Consider the following 26,559-nt stretch of genomic DNA (forward strand, 5'->3'; position numbering starts at 1 on the left):
GAGAGAGAGAAGTCATGTTTTCATTCCAAAGTAAATTTATTGTCTCCATCTTTATCTCGTGCACAATGCACATCACTATACTTATTTATTATCACAGGTTACATCAAGTAAAAAATCACCTTCATTTAAATTCACCTTCATCAAATACTACAGTAACATTCAACACATCATACACATGAGATCAAGAATTCATTCATCATGTATATATATTAATTTTTAAACTTTCTGTCAAAGCCAGCATCGTGCTATTTTTAGTATGTAGTATATTTATTGCTTATGGCTGCTATCCCTAGGGATAGCGTGCAGTAACAGAGTTGTTCTACCCAGTTTTTTTCGTTGCATGTATGTATTCCTGTTTTCCAAGCCCTGAGACTTGTAAGCTGTGAGCCTGGAATCTTTATCATGCGCAAGCATGCACACAAGGGTGTTTGGACACATGAAAGAGTCTGCACAAAGTTGACTCTTTGAGATATTTTCTTTGCTGAGACCCGGATTTGAAATCATGGTGATAGTGATAAAGCCCTGCACATTGTAATGAGGAAAAACATTTGTACAATTAATATTGCATTACAAGAATGACACCCGGTCCATGTGGAAATCAGATAATTAATACCACAAAAAAAGTTGTAAATTATATGAATTTGACCTTCGAATTATTAATACCACAAAAAAGTTGTAAATTATCTGAAATTGACCTTCGGATACACACACAAAAAGGTGATGAATTTCAGCACCTAGAACAATTTTAAATACATGCACCCAAAAGTCTCTGTCTTTGAGAATATGAGCAAACGTAAGTATATACTTACTTTCTTCTGTTTAATAGGTGAAAATAAAGCACATCAATAAGAATCAAAGTAATACATGTATACACGTTTTCAAATTTAGTAGTTGAGCACCATTCCGAGTTTGTCAAACAGATGACTGTATACAAGCTAACTAACAGTATAGATGCAAAGAAAAATGAATCACTCTAAATGATTACTGTCACTTTAAATCATTGATGATGGCTACGTGAGTAGATGTCTAAAATACGTGATCAAGAGCATAATCATACACATTGTTTCCTTGATGTTTCTTTATCTAGAGATAAAACGCAGGCATGGGAATTGTCCGCGAAATAAATTACGTTTCAGCAAAAATAAAAAATTGTCCGCGGCAAAAAAAAGGTAAATTAAATTATATGTATACTATTGTCTCTTAATTCATTATTTGCTTACACGAGAACTATCAAAATATTGGTCTAAAATGCTAAAATTTGTTTTCCTTCCGGGGGGCTTTGCCCCCCTGGTCCTCCCAACGGGACTCTGCCCATGTGCCCCACCAGGGCCTAGGCGGCCCCTGGACCTCGGCCTATTTTCAGAGTTTTTTCTATTTTGGAATTCCCATGCCTGAAAAAGGTGATGGTTTTGCCATGTTATAGCCTATCATGACTAACATCTAACAGTTCAAACTACTTGCTGTGGTTTTCGAACAAGTGCAACATCCTTAATGACTAAAACTAGCTTAAAAATATTCAAAATAAATTCACACAATCAGCATGAAATCACTGATGTCTCAAATAGCAAAACCTATCACATCTATACCCCAAGCTATCAGCTAATGACTAACACCAGCTTAAGATATCATTGATTAATTCATACAATTAGTATAAAATCACTGCATTGTCTCAAATAGCAAAACCTATCAAATTTAAACACCAAGCTATCTGCTGGTCAAGATTTCCATATTCATCTGCAATCAACTGCATATATGTTGTACTAAACAATGCTGATTAATGCTCGGAAAGCAGAGGGAACTGATCACAGTGCCTTCATTGGTGTGACTTCAAGCTGTTCTGCCAGTTGTTTCTGAAAGAAAGACAAAATCAGAATTATTGTCAAGGTTCAAACTTCTGTTTGTGAATTTTAACAAAAAGTTGACATTTATGATGAATCTTCTCATCCACTTGAAAATATGCACGCATACCCACAGAAACCCCACTTCAATTTTGTTGTCACCATTGTCTTATTTTGATCTTTTGTGTGTGTGTGTGTGTGTGTCGAAGGGGGGGGGGGTGAATCTCTTCTGTGTTTGTAACAATATTCAATTTTGCCTGCAAAACTCTTTCAAAATCCTCTAATTTCAAATAAAATCTGAATTGTAGGACACGTACATTGCAAAAAGGCAGAAAAAGATGTCAGAACTTACTCCAAACTGTATCTGATTTGGGTGATAGGGTATCCCGCTCTTTCTCCGGCACAGTTCCATATGCTGTCTCTCCGGATCACCAGCCACCAGCACGGACTCTTCTCCTGGCGCCTAAAAATAAACACTCTGCAGGTTTAAAGGTTTGAAGGTTTAATGAATATCATTGGCACTCTTGGGGCATGGAGAGAAACAATTACACACACAAAAATCACAACACACAATTCTTCTTTCAACAACACCTGAAAAACTCTTTGTGCTACAAATTAGACCCAATTTCTTGTGTATGTGTAATGGCTTCTGATTTGAACAGAGTTATGTTTACTGTGAATCGTTAAACATTTTAGATTTGTTTTCATACAGCCATACATTCTTGCACTTAGAATTTCAAACGGAATGAGGCAGAGCGATGTTAAGATATCAAATAACCAAAGGGAAGTAATCGCTCTTAATGCATACGACATGTGTAATAGAGTAAGCGAGAGTTGTACGGAACCTTTTCTCCTGGCACCTGAGAGAATAACAAGCATTGAAATGAACAAGCGACTTTCATCCTCAAACAAGAAGGGCAAAGCCCATACGACTCACATGCTTGACCTTGACAGCAATGACATCATACACTAAGAACTGCTTTACACATTTTTCCTACCAAAATACATGTGACCTTGACCCAAGGTCAAGGTCATCCAAGGTCATGCAACACAAAGCTGTTAATTCAAGACATAGGAAGTACAATGGTGCTTATTGGCTCTTTCTACCATGAGATATGGTCACTTTTAGTGGTTCACTACCTTATTTTGGTCACATTTCATAAGGGTCAAAGTGACCTTGACCATGATCATATGTGACCAAATGTGTCTCATGATGAAAGCATAACATGTGCCCCACATAATTTTTAAGTTTGAAACAGTTATCTTCCATAGTTCAGAGTCAAGGTCACTTCAAAATATGTATACAATCCAACTTTGAAGAGCTCCTGTGACCTTGACCTTGAAGCAAGGTAAACCAAACTGGTATCAAAAGATGGGGCTTACTTTGCCCTATATATCATATATAGGTGAGGTATTCAATCTCAAAAACTTCAGAGAAAATGGGAAAAATGTGAAAAATAGCTGTTTTTTAGGCAACATTTATGGCCCCTGCGACCTTGACCTTGAAGCAAGGTCAAGATGCTATGTATGTTTTTTGGGGCCTTGTCATCATACACCATCTTGCCAAATTTGGTACTGATAGACTGAATAGTGTCCAAGAAATATCCAACGTTAAAGTTTTCCGGACGTCCGGACGTCCGGACGGACGGACGGACGGACGGACGACTCGGGTGAGTACATAGACTCACTTTTGCTTCGCATGTGAGTCAAAAAGGATGATCACCGCAAGCTCATATGCTCATCATTCTCCAAGGCACTCCAACTAACACCTACGTACACAGTCATATACAAGAACCAGCTTTTATTCTCGACCGGACTTAGTCCTTAGATCAAGACTGGTTTTGAACAGAACAAACACACACATTGTTACTGGGTCGCCTCGAAAGTATCAGTTAGAATTTCAAACGGAATGAGGCAGAGCGATGTTAAGATATCAAATAACCAAAGGGAAGTAATCGCTCTTAATGCATACGACATGTGTAATAGAGTAAGCGAGAGTTGTACGGAACCTTTTCTCCTGGCACCTGAGAGAATAACAAGCATTGAAATGAACAAGCGACTTTCATCCTCAAAAAAGGATTCTTGTATATGACTGTGTACGTGCCTTGGAGAATGATGAGCATATGAGCTTGCGGTGATCATCCTTTTTTGAGGATGAAAGTCGCTTGTTCATTTCAATGCTTGTTATTCTCTCAGGTGCCAGGAGAAAAGGTTCCGTACAACTCTCGCTTACTCTATTACACATGTCGTATGCATTAAGAGCGATTACTTCCCTTTGGTTATTTGATATCTTCTTGCACTGTTTCAAGCACAGAGGCGTTTTTTTTAAGAACTTCCACTATTTAAAAGAAAGAAAACTCAATGTCTCCTTTTCATGCAAGAAACGTTCACTATGATTTGTTGTGTGTGTATATATATTTATTTTTTAATCCTTAACCACCACAACATCACCAACCCCAACATGAACAGCAACACTTTAAGTTGAGCAAAGCTCTTCTGAATGTGAATTGGGATGCACACCAAAAAAAAGCAAAATCATGTACAAAAGCTTCAATGTGGAAAAGGTGTCTATTGATAATTTAAAATAATCATCTCATACTGGTGGCAGAGTTCGACAGGTGTGCATCAAGTCAGCCATTCTGTCCCTGAAGCCAGGAGCAAAGGACTCTGGATCGATGGCCAGGAAGCACTGTCCCTAAAACACAAACAATGATTTCAAAAAGTGTACAACTGAAGATGGACATGTTTACCAACAAATAATTGATGCACATTGTTGATCAAATAAGTAATGCTAAAATGAGCATTACAAAACATGTTTCTCCTTTTTTTTTCTTTTTTTTTAAGGTCACTGTATCAATCCTGCACATGAGCGCACTATACTTTTTGATGAAATGTCATTTCTAACATCCACATTACATGTAACTTGATATCATGCAAGTCATCAGTCTTCTTCTTCTTGTTGTAATCAGTCTAAATCCCAAAATGTTCACAGATGCAACTAAATTTACAATGTAAGTTTTACGTTAAGGGAACCAAAAAAGTAAAAATAAACATCACAACAGACTACATAGTACATGTACTGCAAAATTAAATTTTGCAATCTTGTAATTTTCTCTTCCGTGAACAAGCTACACAAGGCAACCAGGGGCACCAGTAATTTTCCTGAGACCCCTCTAAAAAGAGGACACCTGTAAATAAAGAACACAGCTTGCTGACCACAACTTCACACCACTATACCTGACATAAAAGGACACCTCAACTCTAGGGACGCTTTTGGTTAATTAAAAACATCTCTCAATATTGACTCATGTACCACGGTCCTATTTTTCCTTTGATCAAACACGTAAAAACCCACTCGTGCAAAAACATGAGTGAACGTGGGAGTTTCAGCCCATGAACGAAGAAGAAGAAGAAGAAGATGTATGGCATACCAGATTTGCTATCCTGTCAGTGTTTCTCCACTTGCGGATGTTGGGGCCGTAGTCAGCGTCAGCCATGATCCCACACAGTATCTCCACCAGCATCGCCAGCCCGTATCCTTTGTATCCACCTGTGCAAGATAATCTTATTTATATTTGCCATGTTCTTCCATCGGGAACTGTCCGCGTAAGGAATGAAGTATCACAGAGCGCATTTTGCAGTCAGTAGCTTGATATTACCATAACTTCTGAATATAAATATGGTCTATACCATCCTGAAGAGGTCAGCGATAGGCTGACAAAATATTGATGAAGAATTTACCAAAAATGGTTTCTGTTGTTTTCATCCAGTTTTTGAGTCGCACCCATGCACCTCTCTAACCTTATACACACATGCACAAACACACATATATATGCACATGCACATGCATACACACACACACACACACACACAAACGCACACACACATTTTTAGTGTGACATTTATACCTGTCATTTCAGAACCTCCCAAGGGCATGAGTCCTCCTTTATCTATGACAACCTTGGGATCATTGCTTTCCTGAAAAAGAATGAATGTATAAAACAAATTTATCCAGTGATCGACAAGAAGAAGAAGAAGAAACAAATTTATCCAGACATTGACAGCCACAAGAAGCATATAATGTGTCGATTTGTGTTTCGTATAATGTTCACTATGTATTTTATATTTTGTAAGCGCCTAGGGCTATATTTAGATTAGGCGCACAAATGTTCATAATAATAATAATAATAATATAATAAAAATTTCAAAAAACTACAAAAAATACAGTCGAACACGCCCTGGGGAGTTATGCATGGATGGCGTGTAAACGTTTAGGCGGCATGTAAACAGTGTGTGCCGCCTACCGCCAGTTACACAGTATCTGCACGAGTGGCGTCTACACGCATGTACCGCCGAAACTGGCAACATAATTTAGACGTGCTCTCAAGGTCGTCTAAATGAATTAGTCACCGATTTAAGCGAACAGAATGGCCACTTTCATGCTTTTCCACCATCGAAGTCGACGAGTTTTTCGCCGTCATCGTTTGTTGTTGTTGACAGAATGCAATCTTAGGAAGTGCTGGACGAAAAATAGAAGTTTTTGCAAGAATTTTTTTTTTTTCCCCTCAGTTGCATACGGGGGTAAAAACGGCCATACACGTAAAAACCTACACGTGGGAGTTTCAGCCCATGAACACAGAAGAAGAAGTTCTTACCTTTCCCTGCTCATCCACTCCCCAGCTGTTTGGAATGGGAATCTGTTTCCTATCATGTAGTTCAATCTGAAAATAATATGCTGATATCAGTGATAAATGTTAATGAACATCAGCAGTAATAAAGAAAACAAGTATCATTTCCTGCACTCTCACTTGCTTTTAATTTCTCCATTCATTTATCTACAGTGGTACATGTACCTGCAACATGAGGCTCCTCACACCTGTCAGGAGAGAACATCTTCTGTTGTCCCTTTGTCTATTAACTTTACCTTAATGTACCTGTAGTAAGAAGACACCTGCAATGATGGGGCCATTTTTGTTGATCCCATTGGTATCCTTTGATCGCAGGTACAACTGTTTATTTTTTGTTTATTTTTTATTATTCCTTTTTGTGTGTTGTTAGTAAATCACTGATCAATGCCATTTTTTCCTCAGCTGGTCAAAAGAAAAAATACTGTTATACAAAATCTCCCCCCCCCCCCCCCTCCACTCTATCCCCTTCAACAAAAAGGTAAAGATCAACTGCAAACACTAATTGACACAGACATAGATCAACACCATATTCAACTAATTTTAACACTTTCAACACTGTTGCTACAGCTTTGACACTTTAACTGATAGAGCAATAATCTGTAAAGCAAGGACACATCTGAGTTCCGAAGATTTAAAGAATTTCAAAGCCATTTCACTGAATTCTTGAGTTGAAAGAAATGTGCACTCACCTTGCCAAGAGCTACAGTGGTGGTTGCCATGTCCAGGACAAAGTCATCTCCTGGTTTTGCTGGTGCTGCTAGACTGATGGGGTTAGTTCCCAATGTTGGCTGAAATATTGGTGAAAAGTTGTCTTAAATGTGAAAAATTACCTGTCTGGAGTCCTGACATTTTATGACTAAAACAAAGTTCAACAAACTTGACTCAGTGGGCTGGCCTTCAAAGTTTTGATGTGCACAAACTTATCATTATCATACGTTCCTTCACCTTGCAATGGGCGGTTCTGGTGAGGTTATGCCCCTTCTTTCTCTCGGCTGGAAACAGGCGGAACCTCGCGGCAAGATCACATGAATTGTCTCGCACTATCACCCCAGAAGCGCTCATTGCTGTACAAAGGAGTACAGCTGTACCTGCTGAAGGACACCGTTTGTTGTCACCTTGTCTATTATCTTGACCAAATATACTTGTCATGAAAGGACACCTGCTTTGTAGGGACACTTTTGACAGGTCCCAAGGTTGTCCTATCATCACAGGTACCACTGTAGCATCCAACGTCAACAAATAGGTTTGGGAAAAAAGAACCTGCCTTACTATCTGTACACGGGGCGGGGATGTAGCTCAGTCGGTAGCGCGCTGGATTTGTATCCAGTTGGCCGCTGTCAGCGTGAGTTCGTCCCCACGTTCGGCGAGAGATTTATTTCTCAGAGTCAACTTTGTGTGCAGACTCTCCTCGGTGTCCGAACACCCCCGTGTGTACACACAAGCACAAGACCAAGTGCGCACGAAAAAGATCCTGTAATCCATGTCAGAGTTCGGTGGGTTATAGAAACACGAAAATACCCAGCATGCTTCCTCCGAAAACGGCGTATGGCTGCCTAAATGGCGGGGTAAAAAACGGTCATACACGTAAAATTCCACTCGTGCAAAAAAACACGAGTGTACGTGGGAGTTTCAGCCCACGAACGCAGAAGAAGAAGAACTATCTGTACACAAATTGATGCTCACTAGTGAGATTCTTTTGACTCACCTTCTGCCCTCGAGTTGGTACTGACAGTGGTGAAGTGTTTGTCATTGACATCCCCTGCAACAAAAATCACAAATCGACATTCGGTTTATTTTTATAATTTGTTTTGTACCCCAAAACCATATGAATGCCTCAGCACTGCATATTTTAATGGTAAACATATATATACATGATAAACTCAGTTTTATTAACTAGACCAGCTCAAGGCTAAGTTTTACAAAGTTTTCTTCTCACCAGCAAACCCTGTTCACTAGCTTGCATAGCGTACCATCCTGCTATTCCGTAATGGTTGGAATCTGGAACAACAGAAAACACAATATGAAAACAGAACCTTGAATTTATCTTCGTCATAAATAGGGAGTTCCACTGTATCAACAAAATGAAATTGGAAAAAGCCAAGTTAAAAGTACCTTCCACCCCGAGTAGATCATCTTGTAAACGAGTATGGCTTTTCCCCAGCTACAACATAACTGAACAATCTAAAAAGTTGTCTGTCTGACAATTTGTCTATCTCTCCTCATGATGTATAGCAGCATTTTATAAATCAATCAATCAATACATCGCGCGTATTCCATGGGTACATTTTTTTTTAAAGTTTTTTTTTAATGCAATTTATATCGCGCACATATTCAATGCCGTGTGAGATGGAATTTTTTTTACACAATACATCACGCATTCACATCGGCCAGCAGATCGCAGCCATTTCGGCGCATATCCTACTTTTCACGGCCTATTATTCCAAGTCACACGGGTATTTAGGTGGACATTTTTATCTATGCCTATACAATTTTGCCAGGAAAGACCCTTTTGTCAATCGTGGGATCTTTAACGTGCACACCCCAATGTAGTGTACACGAAGGGACCTCGATTTTTTGTCTCATCCGAAAGACCAGCACTTGAACCCACCACCAAGGTTAGGAAAGGGGGGAGAAAATTGCTAACGCCCTGACCCAGGGTCGAACTCGCAACCTCTCGCTTCCGAGCGCAAGTGCGTTACCACTCGGCCACCCAGTCCACATATAAATGACCTATGCATAAAATAAAATAGGCAATATCCTTCACTAAACATTATGTTTTTTACACACATTAAAAATGTGTTCCCCTGCCTTTCTTTTACTATTTGCATAACCACCCGTATCTAAGTACTTACTTTTTGCAGTCACAAGTCCAACACCAGCAGTTTTTGCTTTGCTGATAGCCAGCTGCATGCTGAAGTCTCCCACCACTGGTCCCAACAGGTTGCACCCATCAACATGAGCTGTTGCTGCACGTTCACTGAGAATCTTGGGTTCACAGTCACTCACTGTTATTCTCGAAGATATGTCATGGACATACATGTCTGGAATAAAGGAGGATCATGCAACAGACAATTTACGGCTAAAAAAAACATTCTCAACAAAAACTCTGTGATGTTGAACAAGTCATCTTGCAGATTAAATGCCACAGCTCTCCCTCTCTCTCTCTCTCTCTCACGGGCGGGGACGTAGCTCAGTTGGTAGCGCGCTGGCTTTGTAGCCAGTTGGTCGCTATCAGCGTGGGTTCGATCCCCACGTTCGGCGAGAGATTTATTTCTCGGAGTCAACTTTGTGCAGACTCTCTTCGGTGTCCGAACACCCCCGTGTGCACACATGCGCACGAAAAAGATCCCACGTTCACAGCGAAAGTCTCAGGGCTTGGAAAACACAACGACACGCATACATCATCTCTCGTCTCTGATTATCATGATCGTATTTCGATACTTTGACGAGACAAACCCAATGCTGGTGTGTCGAAGAAGACAGCCACAGCGGGCTTGTTCGAATCAAAGTATCACACCATATCTTCAGCGTACCAATACCTGTCCCAATATAGACCAGTTGGTCTAAGAGGACGTTAAACCCTAATAGTCAGTCAGTCTCTCTCTCTCAGGATGTGTCCATGTGTGCAAAAATCAAAGGATTTTTATCATTTCCTTATGAATCTGTGTTTGCCATTGTCAAAAAATGAAAACTGTTGTGGACCTCACTCTACATTACTTTCTACAGTTTTGGGTATTTGATTTCCCCCCCCCCCCCTCCCCCCTCTAACCTGCCTCAAAGAGCATCTCTCTCTCTCTCTCTCTGAGACTCTCTCTCTCTCTTACCTCATAGCAGCACTCAAAGCAAGAACGCCAAAATCAGCAGCAACAACCACACACACACACACACACACCCAACCACCACCACCACAAAGCAGCACAAAAATGTCTTATCTAGAACAAACCTAATCTGTTCAACCCATGGCTGTAATGTCCCCTATGATCAGCTGCAACCAAATTGCTTGCCAAACTCTTGGCATGTGCAGACCGCGTGCCAACTTTCGTCATACAATCTTCGATAAATCTTTCGACATCTTGAATCTTAACAACTGGCCAGTCGTCTGACTTGGTGCAGAAACTTATTCTAGGTGGATAAAAACTTGCGTTCTTTGCAACTTTTGCTCGTAGCAGCCGACACATTCGCACAGCCATTGTTGGGCGCAAAGTAAGAATCCGGGGCAGAGTTGGAATAATCGGGATTTCCCGAAACCTCATTTGATTTCCAACAAAGCGCCGCATTTCTGGAAACGAGCTGCCTCGTTCTAGAAATGGCAACCATTCGACTGGCACACAAAAGTATACCCTTTTCACAGGTCATGAATAAGGTATATGAAAAAGCAAGGACTTATACAGGGGAAGTCTTGAATTGAAAAGCCATTGTTGCGACCCATCTCGTCATCGGCGCTTTTCGGAAATGACCTGCGCTTTGTTGGAATTCCAACAATGGCCGCCATTGTAGGAATTCCAACTTTGCGCTACGCGATTCTAGAAATGTACCGCGCGCATAGTGAGAATTCTGCTCTTTCTTAGAATGCGATGTAAAATGATTCAAGTCATGATGGCATATGATGATCCTTGTGTTTTAAAGTGATCAATGCTTAGTCTTGAAAAAGCAGATGCATTGTATAACGCACCAAACCAACCGAATTACAAAAAGCAAAAACACTTTTGATAACTTCGGCGGGCTGTAACAACACAGTTGAACGACCCATCCCACTCGACCAAAACGCACCAATTTTACGTAATTTTTAACGTTTCAGATCTTACATTTTACAACAACAAAAACACAACAAGAGTGTTCCGATATAACTTTTCACAGGTAACTATCGATTGTAATAATTTTTTACTCAGATTATAATTATATATTAAACTCGTGTTGCGACCCATCTCGTCATTGGTGCTTTTCCGGAAATGACCTGCGCTTTGTTGGAATTCCAACAACATCGAACGCAGAAGAAGAAGAAGTTGGAATTCCAACAATGGCCGCCATTGTAGGAATTCCAACTTTGCGCTACGCGATTCTAGAAATGTACCGCGCGCATAGTGAGCTGTTGAATTCTGCTCTTTCTTAGAATGCGATGTAAAATGACACAAGTCATGATGGCCTATGATGATCCTTGTATTTTAAAGTGATCAATGCTTAGCCCTTAAAAAAACAGATGCATTGTATAACGCACCAAACCAACCGAATTACAAAAAGCAAAAACACTTTTGATAACTTCGGCGGGCTGTAACAAACACAATTCCACGACCCATCCCACTCGACCAAAACGCACCAATTTTACGTAATTTTTAACGTTTCAGATCTTACATTTTACAACAACAAAAACACAACAAGAGTGTTCCGATATTACTTTTCACTGGTAACTATCGATTGTAATAATTTTTTACTCACGGTCTTAACTGATTATATATTAAACTCACACAGTCTCTATGGGCTGCAGAGACAGCATTACGTCCCTTTACTGAGCCTATCTTGTCACTGCATGGTAATCTAGGCTCTTGAAACGTGATGTGCAAGTCTGTGCGCTATATTGATGTGATTGATTGTTGCAAAATGTTGATTCAAATTAAAGATGATTTCAGCCAGTACCGTATAATCCATAGCAAACGCCCACCCCCCCTCCGCACAGATTTCGGGTAAAAGTAGGGGGTGGGCGTTTGCTAGGTATACACCCCTTTGCAAGATAAAGTGTCATCACATTTTCACGAGAAAAAAAAGTGATAAAAAAAAAGGTGATACAACCATGTGATTTGTGCAATTTTAATGAAAAATAAACACACCGTTTGTTTACACAAATTAAGATCAACGATCTGGGATAGAAAAAAAGAAGAACACAAGTGACCTTGATTCTTTAAATTCTCAGAATAACGTCAGCACAAACACAGTTTCTTCTCTTGTTTGGAGATCTGGTCGGGTTGATGATCCGTGGCTCATTCTAGTCCTTCCAAGTCAACATCATCGTCTTCACTGTCGTCTCTTCTTCTTCTGCGTTCGTGGGCTCAAACTCCCACGTACACTCGTGTTTTTTGCACGAGTGGAATTTTTACGTGTATGACCGTTTTTTTCCCCCGCCATTTAGGCAGCCATACGGCGTTTTCGGAGGAAGCATGCTGGGTATTTTCGTGTTTCTATAACCCACCGAACTCTGACATGGATTACAGGATTTTTTCGTGCGCACTTGGTCTTGTGCTTGCGTGTACACACGGGGGTGTTCGGACACCGAGGAGAGTCTACACACAAAGTTGACTCTGAGAAATAAATCTCTCGCCGAACGTGGGGACGAACTCACGCTGACAGCGGCCAACTGGATACAAATCCAGCGCGCTACCGACTGAGCTACATCAGTCCCCGCCCCTCACTGTCGTCTCCACTCTCAGCTTCTTCTGGAGCATCTCCATTGCCGTGATTGCGGGCAGGATAGCGCCGATTTCATCTGGAAACCACTCAAGTATTTCATCATCTTGGGAACCGTCCATGGCGTTTGAAATTGCGCACCTGAGAAAGGACGTAATGATCGTTTCAGGTCGTATGTTCTCCCACGCCCTGCTGACCCAGTTGATGACGTCTTGACTTCCAGGCTGCTTGAGGTTGCCAGCAGCTGTCGGTGGTCTTGCTTTTCCCAGTCCATTCAACCAAGCAGTCTCTGATGCCATCTTTATAAGGTTTGGCAAAACCGACATCGACTGGCTGGGCTAAAGCTGTGCTGCCTGCAGGCACAAAGACCAAGTCAACTTGCTGTGCGGCAACCGCTTCTCTGACTTCCTGGGTCTTGTGAGCTCTGTAGCAGCCCAGAAGTAGGAGGCGACGCTCATCTGCTGGCCTAAGAACACGCTGAATCCAGGTCAGGGTGGTGTTCCTCGTCATCCATCCATTTGTGGATGCATACAAACGCACATTGTCTGGTACTCTCAACTGGGGTAGGACGCGAGGTGGAATGTGCCCGTTTCTCTCCCGAAAAAAACACCCAAAAAACCGGGGTGGGCGTTTGCTAGGTAGTGACCCCTCTGCACAACTTTTGGCCCAAAGTGGGGGGTGGGCGTTTGCTAGATACTGGGCGTTTGCTAGGGATTTTACGGTAGTAACAAACTAACACTCTACTCTGAGAAAAAAAATCATTGTGTTCAAAATAGATCGAGACAGCAGCAACTAGCTAGCTGCATGCGCTGAGTGTCACTGAGAGAATTGTTACACAGTGTACCCCCCCCCCAATTCAAGACTTCCCGGGCCCTGTATAAGACCTTGCTTTTTCATACACACCTTATTCATGACCTGTGAAAAGGTATACTTTTTTGTGCCAGTCGAAGGGTTGCCATTTCTAGAACGAGGCAGCTCGTTTCCGGAAATGCGGCGCTTTGTTGGAAATCAAATGAGGTTTCGGGAAATCCCGATTATTCCAACTCTGCCCCGGATTATTACTTTGCGCCCAACACTCACACAGTCTCTCTGGACTGCAGAGACAGCATTACGTCCCGTTACTGAGTAGGCTCTTGACACTGCATGGTAATCTAGGCTCTTGAAACGTCTGTGCGCTATATCAGTTGATGTGATTGATTGTTGCAAAATGTTGATTCAAATTAAAGATGATTTCAGCCTGCTGTAACAAACTAACACTACAGTACTCTGGAAAAAAAAATCATTGTGTTCAAAATAGATCGAGACAGCAGCAACTAGCTAGCTGCATGCGCTGAGTCATCCTGAAGTCAGGTCAAAATGAGTTCGGCTCATTCTCTCCCTGACAGGATGCCTTGAGTTTCCTTGTCAGGCAAGGAAGCCGATTTTTTTTTTAACATATTTAGAACTTTTTGTAATCTCTATATATATACGACTTGTGTCTCTGTGTGTGTGTGTGTGTGTGTGTGTGTGTGTGTGTCCGCGATGCACGGCCAAAGTTCTCAATGGATCTCTTTCAAATTTGGTGGCCATATTAAGGTTCACCCCGGACACAACCTGGTCGATGAGATATTTCAACACGTGCTCTCAGCGCGCAGCGCTGAACCGATTTTGGTTTTTCTCTGGATCCATTCCCAGTAACTCTTCCTTATTTTCTCCAGTGTTTTCAGCCGCGTTTATCTCCCTTCCTCCGTGCGGTGCGCCGGCAAAGCCGGCGTACACCCGGCATAGCCGGGTCCCCGGCGCAGCCGGGTATTCGGCTCGACTTCTTCCCGGCGCAGCCGTACCCGGCGAAGCGGGTATTCATCTAGTTATTGATATAAGCAGATTCGCGATCGTCGATAATGATTTTTCATGGTGTTTTGTAATTTTTAAATTACAAAGGAATTGATATGTAAGACAGTTTCAAGCAAGCTATTTTTTGCGGCTGTATTTACTGTGCAAACAACTCTAAATATGGCAAAAGTGTCACGTGATAATCAACCGTTTGGTTTCGGCGCTCACTGGAGCAGACGTTTTTTTCTGTAACCAGTTGACAGTGATGAAACCATATATTACGGTCTCCTTCTAGCAGCAGTCCCAAAATTTCGACTTGTTTTGACCTTAGAACTATGTCTTTATCATAACTGTGAAGAACAGAACGGAGATCACTGTCGAAGTCGGCCAATCTGCAATCCGGCATTTACGTCTCGCGAACACTGATCTCAAATTTAGATCAGTGCTCGCGAAAAACATATGGGAGATAACTCTGTATTCTTTTTTTGATAGATTCGCGTATGACTGTAGCGTCCGGACAGAGAGACACTGAACTGGCAATAGCCGTGGAGCGATGCTTATCAGAATGGCGCTGAGTGTCACTGAGAGAATTGTTACACAGTGTACCCCCACACCCCCAATTCAAGACTTCCCCTGTATAAGACCTTGCTTTTTCATATACCTTATTCATGACCTGTGAAAAGGGTATACTTTTTTGTGCCAGTCGAAGGGTTGCCATTTCTTCTTCTTCTTCTTCCATATTGTGACCACGTTCATTTAGGCTGACCATTATGTCACATTGTGGAGGGTTGCAGATTCCAAAGAGTGGGGGAAAAAAAAAAAAAAAAAAAAAAAAAATTTCTAGAACGAGGCAGCTCGTTTCCGGAAATGCGGCGCTTTGTGGGAAATCAAATGAGGTTTTGGGAAATCCCGATTATTCCAACTCTGCCCCGGATTCTAACTTTGCGCTCAATAGCCATTATGTAGAATGACGTCCCTTCTTTATGCGTGTGCTCTTTGGCGTGAAGTTACCAAACTGAAAAACTACGCAACCGGAACTTTAAGGTCAAGGGTGAAGGGGAACGAAACACACGAGGAGATCCGCACAAGAAAGGCGAAGGAGGGATTTGTTTACTAAATTGCTGCTCTGTTCCAACTCATTACTTGATATCATCACAGAGAAAAGGTAACAAATTCAGGAGATTACAACTGATATTAGAAAAGACATCATTTGATCCCGTATTTTGATGCCTTTACGAACATTTTTCTGGTGGATTTATGTGTCCGTTATTTAATTTCCAGACTTTTCGAGCCCTTCACACTATTTGAAGGGTATCAGAAACATTAGAATTGGCCTGTTGTGAAACTAAAATTCGCAAATGCTGTAAAGAGATTATATTAATAATTAATCTGCACACAGTAAGCCTGTATATATTTTATTTTGTTCTTTAGCCACCAATGTTTTCATTGCTGAAGTTGACATCGAAAGTTATGAAACAGTCAAACTATTTATGTTGTTATTGTTAATGTTAGCTCGTCAGGAATTGAACTTACAAGAGAAGTGACCAAAGATGATTCAAAATACAGAGAATTAGCGACTTTTTACCCTTTGTAGATCTATTGTCTGAAAGAAAGTGTGGACAAGTGGTTATTGAATACCTAGCCCAAAGTTAGGCTAGGATAGCAACTGATCAAAAGATCAGACAAAGGCTCAACAGCCTAAGTACCAGTCTGTCAACATATCATATCATATCATATCATTAATTCATATGAAGCATGTCATTGTCAGTCGTGCAGTAGGCCATTATATCCGTTATGAATCTCATCAGAGATTCTCAACATCATGTTAGGCCCCCCCCCCCCCCCCCCCCCCAAAAAAAAAAAAAGTCTGTTTATGGTAACATAGGCAAAAGAAATAGGGTCGGTAGGTCTGGATTTTTTTTTTCTAAAAAACCCCAGATTTTTCAGTATTAAACAATGGCGACTGCACGTGAGAGGGAACAATAAAGAGACGAAAGAGCAATGTACTCACGTTAAAATGACGAACACGGAACGAATAACAGCGAGTTTTCGACCTAAGGGTCTTCTTCAGGCACAAAAACACAAAAGTACACACACAAAAAAGAAGAAGAAAGACGATAGAACAGATAAAGAGGAGAACAACTGCACTGCACAAACCAACAAATGACAATTTGTAGGTTATTTTGCCAAAAAACAGACTTTTTTACAAAAAAATCTTTTTATTTTTTTATTTTTCCCCCCTTTTTCCCAAATGCCAAAAAAAAGTCTAGGGTCGCGCGAAAAAATAGGGTCGGTCGGGATACTGTAAACAGACTTTTTTTGTTTTTTGGCCTTATGTAAACATGGTCAGTATTAAACTGTTAAATTAATGTTGATTTTGTGTTACTGACCTTAAATAGATGGGTACTGTCATTCTCAATAATTAATTTTGCACTGATGCCATTCCAGAATACAAAATAATGAACACTTTAAGCATCTTTCTGTGATTTTTCAAAGTAGGATGGGAGCAGCAAACACCACTGCAGCAGCGTCTGCAGCAACCTCAGCGCAACCGCCCAGCAGTTGCCCTATGCACCAGCAGAATGCTGCACCACAGCCACCTTCAGAATGCCCCATGCACCAGAAGACAGCAGCTGCACCCACTAGTGGTAGTACCACCATCATCAGCGAATGTCCCATGAGGCAGGGTACAGGCCAGGAGGCTTTCAACACAGACAACATGGTTGGTGTTACTTGGTGAATTTTGTCAATATACGATGCTTGGAAATAACTCTGCCAGGATTTTGAAGCGGTGTGGTAGACTAAGAGCCTCTTTTAGTTATACTGATACAAGCTTTTCAAAATGAGGCGAAGCAAGTACCATGCTGCCGATCGTCTTTAACCTGCAATCGGGACGAATAACTAACGATGATATGTATGGTATGCAGTGTGTACACAATATGATACCCTTTTCTTTTGAAAATATTCTCATCGGAGTTCACAATTCGTTGCGGCAATGATTTCTGAAAATGTGTTTTGATTGAGGTCATGTGGGTTTGGCTTAAGGTCGCGTGAGTTTAGGAAAACACACATCTTTTCCAAAAACTGTCAGTGATCAACAAGCAATAGGCAGCGAAGCGTGGCTTCAAAGGAAAAGGGTATCATATTGAGTGCACACTGCATAACATACACATCAGAGTTAGCTATTCATGCTTGTGCATGAATGCATGTCTATCTGTACTGCAGAGTACATCTCATAATTATAATGTTTTGCATGCAGATGCCAGCACCCAACCAGCGGCCTGCTCCAGATCAGCCATTCGCGCTGCCCACAGAGCGAGAGAAGTCTACCATCCCAAAGTCTGGTGTTGATGAGAACTGGGTCTACCCTTCACAACAAATGTTTTGGAATGCCATGCTGCGCAAAGGTACATTGTGTTTATAACTCTGGTTCATGTATCTGTAATGTTAAAGCCAGTCGCTGGAGGAAACATTCATGCACCTTCCACTGTCCCTTGGCCTTGGTCTATTGTTTATTTTTCTGAGTGATCTAATTCTCACTTCTTATTTGTTAATCCTTATGAGTGGGAGCTATAGTACAATAGAACATTATCTAAGTGGTCTGCCATATACAAGGCTATGTTCTTTATCATTGTGCTTGTCCATTTTTTGTGGTTGCTAGTTCTCAAGTCCAGGGCCTGATAGATGATTTCGATAAAATTTATTTTTGGTTCTTTGATAATTTATCCTGCCCCTTTCTCAATCACAACTGTAGACAGTCGCTAGAAACAGACACAGTCTGTATTTTTGTTGGACACCACATGTTCACTTAATGTTTTGATTTCAGATTTTGGTTGTTCAGATTTTGTAAGGCTTGTGATTTTGTATGACACAAAGTAATCATTCCAAACTTATTCAGTAGACAAACAATATTTTTTTGAATGTGATAACCAGGTTGGCGATGGAAGGAAGAAGATGTGAATCCCAATGACATGGACCACATCATCAGAATTCATAATGCCAACAATGAACAGGCGTGGCAGGAGATTCTCAAGTGGGAGGCTCTTCATGCAGAGTAAGTGGAGAGACCATGTCATTGTGAGGGGTTAGCTTTCTTCACAGTTTGTCATCTCTCTCTCTCTCTTTCACTCTGTTTCTCACTCTCTCTGTCTCTCTGTCTAGCATTTTCTCTCTCTGTGTTCTGAGCGAAGAGTCGGAGGGGGTGAGAGGGGAGTAGACCTGACTGTCTTACTATACCTGTCATTTTTGTTAGTGGGGGGGGGGGGGGGGGGGGGTATTGACCTGACTATCTATTTATACTTATCACTTTGTCTGTCAAGCATGTCTGTTGAGAGTGGGAGCAACTTTCTTCTGGGATTTAATCTGACAGCCGTGGGAATGAGTGTAATGTAAAAGTTTCTTTAACGCCTGCATTCCAGCATGTTGATACACAGTTACAACAGAGTTACTACAATTCTGAGTGACCTGCTGCAGCGAAGCTGGTCTCGGCTAAAAATAACTTGGTCAACATAGGTGGGGTTCAACATAGGTGGGGTAGAAAGTGTTAAATTGGTTGATTGGCCAGTTGTGGTACCGTGTGAGGGAGTTATCACCATGTATTACATCTTTTGTTCTTTCTTCTTTTTATATTTAGTCAAGTTTTGACTAAATATTTTAACATCGAGGGGGAATCGAAACGAGGGTCGTGGTGTATGTGCGTGTGTGTGTGTGTCTGTCTGTCTGTGTGTGTGTGTGTGTGTGTAGAGCGATTCAGACTAAACTACTGGACCGATCTTTATGAAATTTGACATGAGAGTTCCTGGGTATGAAATCCCCGAACGTTTTTTTCATTTTTTTTGATAAATGTCTTTGATGACGTCATATCCGGCTTTTCGTGAAAGTTGAGGCGGCACTGTCACGCCCTCATTTTTCAACCAAATTGGTTGAAATTTTGGTCAAGTAATCTTCGACGAAGCCCGGACTTCGGTATTGCATTTCAGCTTGGTGGCTTAAAAATTAATTAATGACTTTGGTCATTAAAAATCTGAAAATTGTAAAAAAAAATAAAAATTTATAAAACGATCCAAATTTACGTTTATCTTATTCTCCATCATTTGCTGATTCCAAAAACATATAAATATGTTATATTCGGATTAAAAACAAGCTCTGAAAATTAAATATATAAAAATTATTATCAAAATTAAATTGTCGAAATCAATTTAAAAACACTTTCATCTTATTCCTTGTCGGTTCCTGATTCCAAAAACATATAGATATGATATGTTTGGATTAAAAACACGCTCAGAAAGTTAAAACAAAGAGAGGTACAGAAAAGCGTGCTATCCTTCTTAGCGCAACTACTACCCCGCTCTTCTTGTCAATTTCACTGCCTTTGCCATGAGCGGTGGACTGACGATGCTACGAGTATACGGTCTTGCTGAAAAATGGCATTGCGTTCAGTTTCATTCTGTGAGTTCGACAGCTACTTGACTAAATATTGTATTTTCGCCTTACGTGACTTGTTTCTTATTCGTTTTAAAATGAAGTGCATGAGGATTTTTTCCTGCAGAGAAGGAGGTGAACTGCCCAAGCTGAAGAGGTTTGGGGGCAAGGCTCAGGACTACTCTCCAAGGGCTCGCATTCGAAACTGGCTTGGGTGAGTTGAGAATGCATTTCACGTCAAGCCTTGGTAGTTGTTGTTCATTGCCATTCATGGATTCATTCAGCTGTAGTTTGTTGAAGTCATGTTATTAAAATTCGTTTGCAGCACTCAGTAGGAGGTCTGTATTTTGGTAGACATCTGGTATTTTGGGGGGATTAATCCTCAAATTCAGGTGAAGTCCTTTGGCTAATTGTGGTTGGAGAGTGTTGCCTCCCTTAGATCATGATCCTGAACACACAGGATTATGAATAGTTCACCAAAGCGTTTGCAGAACTATTGATTTTTGTGTGTTCTACGGTATTGATTGCTATCATTTCTTCCTCGGGTGAAAAAAATTCTGTTGTTTGAGTTTGAATACAGTTTTGATTTCATTGTTGATTCAGGCTGCACGATCAATATGCAACATACTGAGATACCATTCCGGCATTCTTTAAAAAAAGTATTCAAACAATACTACCGATTCCAACAGCCTGGGTGGATTGTATTGATTTTACTGTGCTCTGCTAAGCAAGGGACATTTAATGGAACGGCGGTCACCAACCATTCTTTATTTATGCTTGGTTCCGGGGTGCTGTAGTGCATTGCAAAAGGACTGGGTGGCCGAGTGGTAACGCACTTGCGAGAGGTTGCGAGTTCGACCCTGGGTCAGGGCGTTAGCAATTTTCTCCCCCCTTTCCTAACCTTGGTGGTGGGTTCAAGTGCTAGTCTTTCGGATGAGACGAAAAACTGAGGTCCCTCCGTGTACACTACATTGGGGTGTGCACGTTAAAGATCCCACGATTGACAAAAGGGTCTTTCATGGCAAAATTGTATAGGCATAGATAAAAATGTCCACCAAAATACCCGTGTGACTTGGAATAATAGGCCGTGAAAAGTAGGATATGCGCCGAAATGGGTGCGATCTGCTGGCCGATGTGAATGCGTGATGTATTGTGTAAAAAAAATTCCATCTCACACGGCATAAACTTAAATCCCTGCGCCTTGAATATGTGCGCGATATAAATTGCATAAAAAAATAAAAAATAAATCCCTGCGCTTAGAACTGTACCCACGGAATACGCGCGATATAAGCCTCATATTGATTGATTTGATTGAAAGGTCATTTAGTTTGGAGTGGCACTTTGGCACATAAAAGTGTGAATGAATATCCCCAGGGAAAGCACATGCACAAGCTAGAATTTTCTAAAGCAATTATTTAGCACTGAATTATTAGCATGTGTTAGGTCTTCTCTTTCCAATAAGCTGATCCAGCAAACACGTTGGAGAAATACTTATAAACAGATATGGAAAATCAAAGGATTTTAGAACACAATACCTGCACAGCATCAATGCTTTAAAATCAGATGATTACAGGACATAATACTTGAAGACATCTGTTAAATCAAATGGCACAGTTGCAACCTGGCTTTGAATGTAGTGCAGATCACTACCAGTAACACACCTGCTCATCAAGGCATGTGTACATGTTTCACATAAGTGCGCTCATGCACAAGTGCCCGGACATGAAAAACACATTTGTACAGTTGGTACCGTTGGTGTTTTTTTTATTATTTTATTTTTTACCAGAAATGCATTCTGAAAACAATTGTGGTTAAACTTGTTCAAACTTGCCTTGCGGAGGTGTTCCTAACAATCAATAACAGCAGCAGATTTATTGGTAAGCATTGTCAGAGCACACATTTGTGTGCAGGAAAGTTTGAGCAAGTTATTTAGTGATCTGCTATTATCTTTTTTTGTTGTTTACCTATGTACACCTTATCAAAATAATAGTTAACAAGTGTTACACAAAGTGGTGTGCATGTCATCCTAATCTTTAAGTCACACTTTTTTCCCTCTCTCTGTGTATGTAACTTTTGAATCATTTCAGATTTTCAATACAAAATAGTACTTCTAACTTTGTTGCAGGTATGAGCTGCCATTTGATCGCCACGACTGGATCATTGATCGCAATGGACAGGAGGTGCGCTACATCATCGACTACTACGATGGTGGGAAAGTTGACAAGAGAAACTACCAGTTTACCTTGCTGGATGTCCGACCTGCACTGGATTCTTTCACGGTCAGTTACACGGCTCTTTCTTTCTTTCTTCTTCTTCCATTTCATCAGTCTTGAATATTATGTGTATCATCAGCCTGCTATGCAGCTGTCTATACTTTGCGTTCAGTGTGACTTGATGCTGCTGCCCTACATGGCAACCGGCATAACGGGCAGTAAGTAAGTAACTTGATGCTGAGAAAAGTGTTCTGTATCACGAGTATTATTCAAAGACTTTGCCAGACCTTTTAAAACGGACACTGATCTTGATGCAAACTGTTGCTATGAAGACATGGGTGCAGCGTGACTGTAAATTCAGCTGGTTGTTTCTTAGATTAATTCCGGAAATAACTCTGTCGGGTTTGTATGGGTTGTGAAAGAGTGAGTATTCTTGCTTTTATTGAGGCAAACTTTCCAAACATGTTCCTTGTCCACGTGTTTTAGACACGTCCTGCGCTAGTGTTTTGCCTATAATGCTATGTGGGAAAGTTTGTCTCAATAAAAAACGCTCGCGCTGGACCTGAGTACTCTTCGGACTGGCTTGCTCAATAAATATAAATGTTTGGAATGTCTGTGGTGTGAATGTTGGTTTCTGACCAGAAATGCAGATCTATCTCTGGCCGATTCATAGATTCAACCTACAAACTGCGACCTCATCTGTGATCAGATATGTTTCGACAAGCATTAAACGGATGAAATTAACCACATGCAGTTTATTCTTCAGAAAAATGCACACAAAAAATGGGTTGGGTTCGGTGATTTGTACATAAACGTCTTCCTCGCGATAGATTCGCTTATTATTTTGTCTTATGAAGCCGTCATCAACACGAACACAATGATTGCAGAAGCAAACTCTGTACCTACACGACCGAGACACAAGACTGATTATTTCACAGCTGCAATGAGAATAGAGAACAAAGACGTTTTGGGTAAGCTTACTCACGTCAGGTCTTCACTGACAAGCTAGGAACAGACGGAAAATTCCGAACAAAAGTAAATGACGTCAAAGTCTCTTTCGCTTTGCGTGTAACTTTGTCATGACGTATTTTTGTGTGACGCGTTCGACTGTTCTATCAGGTCAATGGCTGCGTGTTGCCCCGCCGGTGTGAACTCCTCCTACGGCCAAGTCGTTTTTGTGGTTTATTTCGCATTTAGGTCCCAGGTAACATTATGAAGTTTTAATACGATCAATCGGACCTATTATCAAGTTAGTGTATCAACTTTTGAACGAACTGCGCCCAGTAGTTTCCCAGCAATAAGCTGTTAAGTGGAGAAAGACAGACAGACACACAATTAAAGTCTGCTGAGCCCTAGTACTAGCGTACTCGGGGATAAAATCAATAGTATTCACTCTATCCCAACCCATGGAAACCCTACAGAGTTATTTCTCAACATCGTCTATTCCAAACTGCTTATAAACGATGACGTGAACGTGCTCTGAAAATGGAAAGATTTGTGGGTCTTTTTCTGATGGTATATGCAGAATAGGATTAGAGTAACCTTGACACAATTGGTTTTATTTTAATGACTGCCAATTTGCATTTCATTGCTTTTGCTTTTGTAGACTGCATGATAAAATGTTGCTATTTATGTCTCAGGCGTTTGGTGACCGAATGAGGGTGTGGTATATGAGAACAACGGGAACTGGTTCTGACGTCAAAACACCCTCTGCTGGTCAAGCAGTGCCACATCCACCCGCCTCCGATAGTAACCAGCAGTCATCGTGATCTGAGAGACGGTTTTCTTTCCCCCATATCTCGCCCCTTCCCCTTCCTCTTCCTCACCCCCCCCTCCAACCCTCACCTCCCATCCTCTTCCCATTCATTCTCCAGCTTGCTAGTTCATTGTCTTTGCATTTGGATCCATGTCTAAAGATCATCATTTTCTCTTGTTGATCACCCTTCTCCCCCACTCCTCATTTATTTTTCAAAAGGCAAAAGAGAAGAGCTGTACCATTTTTCTGGTATATTTGCTCACAAAATTGTACTTTTGTTTTCAGCAAAATCACTAAGAATCTGAGTGGGTATAATACTTTCATGAGATTTGTGCAGTAAAATAAGCAACAAGTTCATGTCATTCGTATTATTAAAACATGTCTGTAACAGAATTGTGTGATATGATGTGACTACACAATTCATTGTAGTATTTTTATTTTCAGTGTCCATCAGTAGGGATGAAAGTTCCCATTTAGAAATCTGGAATTACTGAATTAAGAATTGGTTTCCTGATTGTTTTTACATTTTTTCAAGTTTTTTAGATCACCTCAGAATACTTATTTCATATATGTTTTCACAGTCACTTTCGTAGAAAGCTGCTAGTGTTTAGTGGACTCATTTAGTGGCTTTCATTTTGCTATACATTTAGACTTGAATGAAGAGCTGCTTTATAGAACTACAATGTGTTATGTTTACCCATACATGTAGTGAAACATATGTGGATATTTATTTTTTGTGAATAACATTGTGAAGATGATCTGTACATAGGAATTTATTGACAGTATTTTGGATGGTTATGATGAGTGCGTGAGTGATGAATAAAAAGTACATGGAAAAATACGTGTGTGTGAGTGTTTGTGTGTGCCAGGGGTGGGCTTTGAGAGGGGGAGAGAATATGTGTCTTCAAAATCACTGGTGTCATTGTGATGGATTTCTCCGTGTGTGTGTGTGTTTGTTTGTTTGTTTGTTTGCTTAACGCCCAGCCGACCACGAAGGGCCATATCAGGGCGGTGCTGCTTTGACATATAACGTGCGCCACACACAAGACAGAAGTCGCAACAGAGGCTTCATGTCTCGCCCAGTCACATTATTCTGACACCGGACCAACCAGTCCTAGCACTAACCCCATAATGCCAAACGCCAGGCGGAGCAGCCACTAGATTGCCAATTTTAAAGTTTTAGGTATGACCCGGCCTGGGTTCGAACCCACGACCTCCCGATCACGGGGCGGACGCCTTACCACTAGGCCAACCGTGCCGGTGTGTGTGTGTGTGTGTGTGTGAGAGCATTGAGACTTTCACATCTTTGTCTCATTTAACTCACTCTGTTACGGGATGTAGTTGAGATTTTGCACAATGACTGGGTAAAGATGTAGCAATACTGCCCAAAACGGGCATCAGAACACCTTTAGGCTTCCTTGACTCCAAGCTCTGCTTTTTAACACATCGCACTTAGAGCGCTGAAGACCAACATCACGCATTGCATACTGAGAACAGTAATCAAATGGCAAAGAAGTTAGTTGTTTGTACGCTTTATCATAGACACAACCAAAAATTCACTATTAGATTAGCCTATTGGTCTTTGAAGAGTACACAAAAACAATAATGAACTGTGGCTATGGTCACCCAGCTGTCTTCTGTCAAAGACAGTTGGCTTAGCGAAGTGGAGCTGGGAAGACAGACAGGAACAAAGACGACCATGTCAGTCAAAGTACTTTTTGCTGATGTTATCTCCTCTGTTGTGGACTGGATGGAGAGAAAAACTTGTATGTCTTTGTGTGTCCACAATGATAGTACAGTGAGCCCTCACATCATTATCAACCCAATCATCAGTTTATTATCTTATTCCATCGATTTTCCAACCAGCTACATATGCCATAGGCAAACAATGGCGGGGATATAGCTCAGTTGGTAGCGCGCTGGATTTGTATTCAGTTGGCCGCTGTCAGCGCGAGTTCGATCCCAGGTTCGGCGGAAATTTATTTCACAGAGTCAACTTTGTGTGCAGACTCTCTTCGGTGTCCGAACCACCCCCCGTGTATACTACATTGGGTGTGCACGTTAAAGATCCCACGATTGACAAAAGGGTCTTTCCTGGCAAAATTGCTTAGGCACAGTTAATAATTGTCTACCATACCCGTGTGACTTGGAATAAGGCCGTGAAAGGTAAATAATTATGCGCCGACATGGCTGCAATCTACTGGCCGTATAAAATTTCATCTCACACGGCATCACTGCAGAGCGCCTAGAACTGTACCCACGGAATATGCGCGATATAAGACTCATTGATTGATTGATTGATTGACAATAGCTACTTTGACACTGTGTATTTTTTTCCACCAGTGTCCCATGTCTAATCTAGGTCCCATGTTTGTTTTTGTTTTTGTTTTTTTGTTGTTGGGAGGGGGGGGGGGGGGCTTTATTTTCACTGGCTC

The 26,559-nt window shown here is 41.1% G+C and overlaps 2 protein-coding genes and 1 long non-coding RNA gene across 4 annotated transcripts; 1 reads left to right on the forward strand and 2 right to left on the reverse strand.

The window, feature by feature from the left end:
- Window positions 1–6: 6 nt before the first annotated feature.
- Window positions 7–10,781, reverse strand: LOC138967067 (uncharacterized oxidoreductase YjmC-like). Its single transcript, XM_070339547.1, has 11 exons — window positions 10,470–10,781; window positions 9,379–9,567; window positions 8,463–8,524; window positions 8,232–8,285; window positions 7,216–7,314; window positions 6,494–6,559; window positions 5,747–5,816; window positions 5,270–5,388; window positions 4,438–4,533; window positions 2,191–2,301; window positions 7–1,850 (listed from the first exon to the last, which is right to left on the reverse strand). The coding sequence occupies exons 1-11, from the start codon at window positions 10,777–10,779 to the stop codon at window positions 1,803–1,805; spliced, it is 1,224 nt and encodes a 407-aa protein (XP_070195648.1). The 5' UTR covers window positions 10,780–10,781; the 3' UTR covers window positions 7–1,802.
- On the reverse strand, window positions 2,567–3,724 carry LOC138967072 (uncharacterized). Its single transcript, XR_011455835.1, has 2 exons — window positions 2,824–3,724; window positions 2,567–2,784 (listed from the first exon to the last, which is right to left on the reverse strand). It is a non-coding gene; the product is annotated as an uncharacterized lncRNA (long non-coding RNA).
- A 4,967-nt stretch (window positions 10,782–15,748) lies between the features above and the next one.
- On the forward strand, window positions 15,749–24,965 carry LOC138967053 (holocytochrome c-type synthase-like). Of its 2 annotated transcripts, none has more exons than XM_070339511.1 (7): window positions 15,749–15,899; window positions 17,234–17,456; window positions 17,994–18,141; window positions 18,668–18,788; window positions 20,283–20,369; window positions 22,281–22,434; window positions 24,009–24,965. In XM_070339511.1, the coding sequence occupies exons 2-7, from the start codon at window positions 17,235–17,237 to the stop codon at window positions 24,135–24,137; spliced, it is 861 nt and encodes a 286-aa protein (XP_070195612.1). In that variant the 5' UTR covers window positions 15,749–15,899; window position 17,234; the 3' UTR covers window positions 24,138–24,965. The 2 variants fall into 2 exon arrangements, with proteins under 2 accessions (XP_070195612.1, XP_070195613.1); XM_070339512.1 differs by having other exon boundaries at window positions 15,759–15,899; window positions 17,229–17,456.
- Window positions 24,966–26,559: the final 1,594 nt, after the last annotated feature.

This window comes from Littorina saxatilis, linkage group LG5, assembly GCF_037325665.1.
Source record: "Littorina saxatilis isolate snail1 linkage group LG5, US_GU_Lsax_2.0, whole genome shotgun sequence".
Taxonomy (NCBI): domain Eukaryota; kingdom Metazoa; phylum Mollusca; class Gastropoda; order Littorinimorpha; family Littorinidae; genus Littorina; species Littorina saxatilis.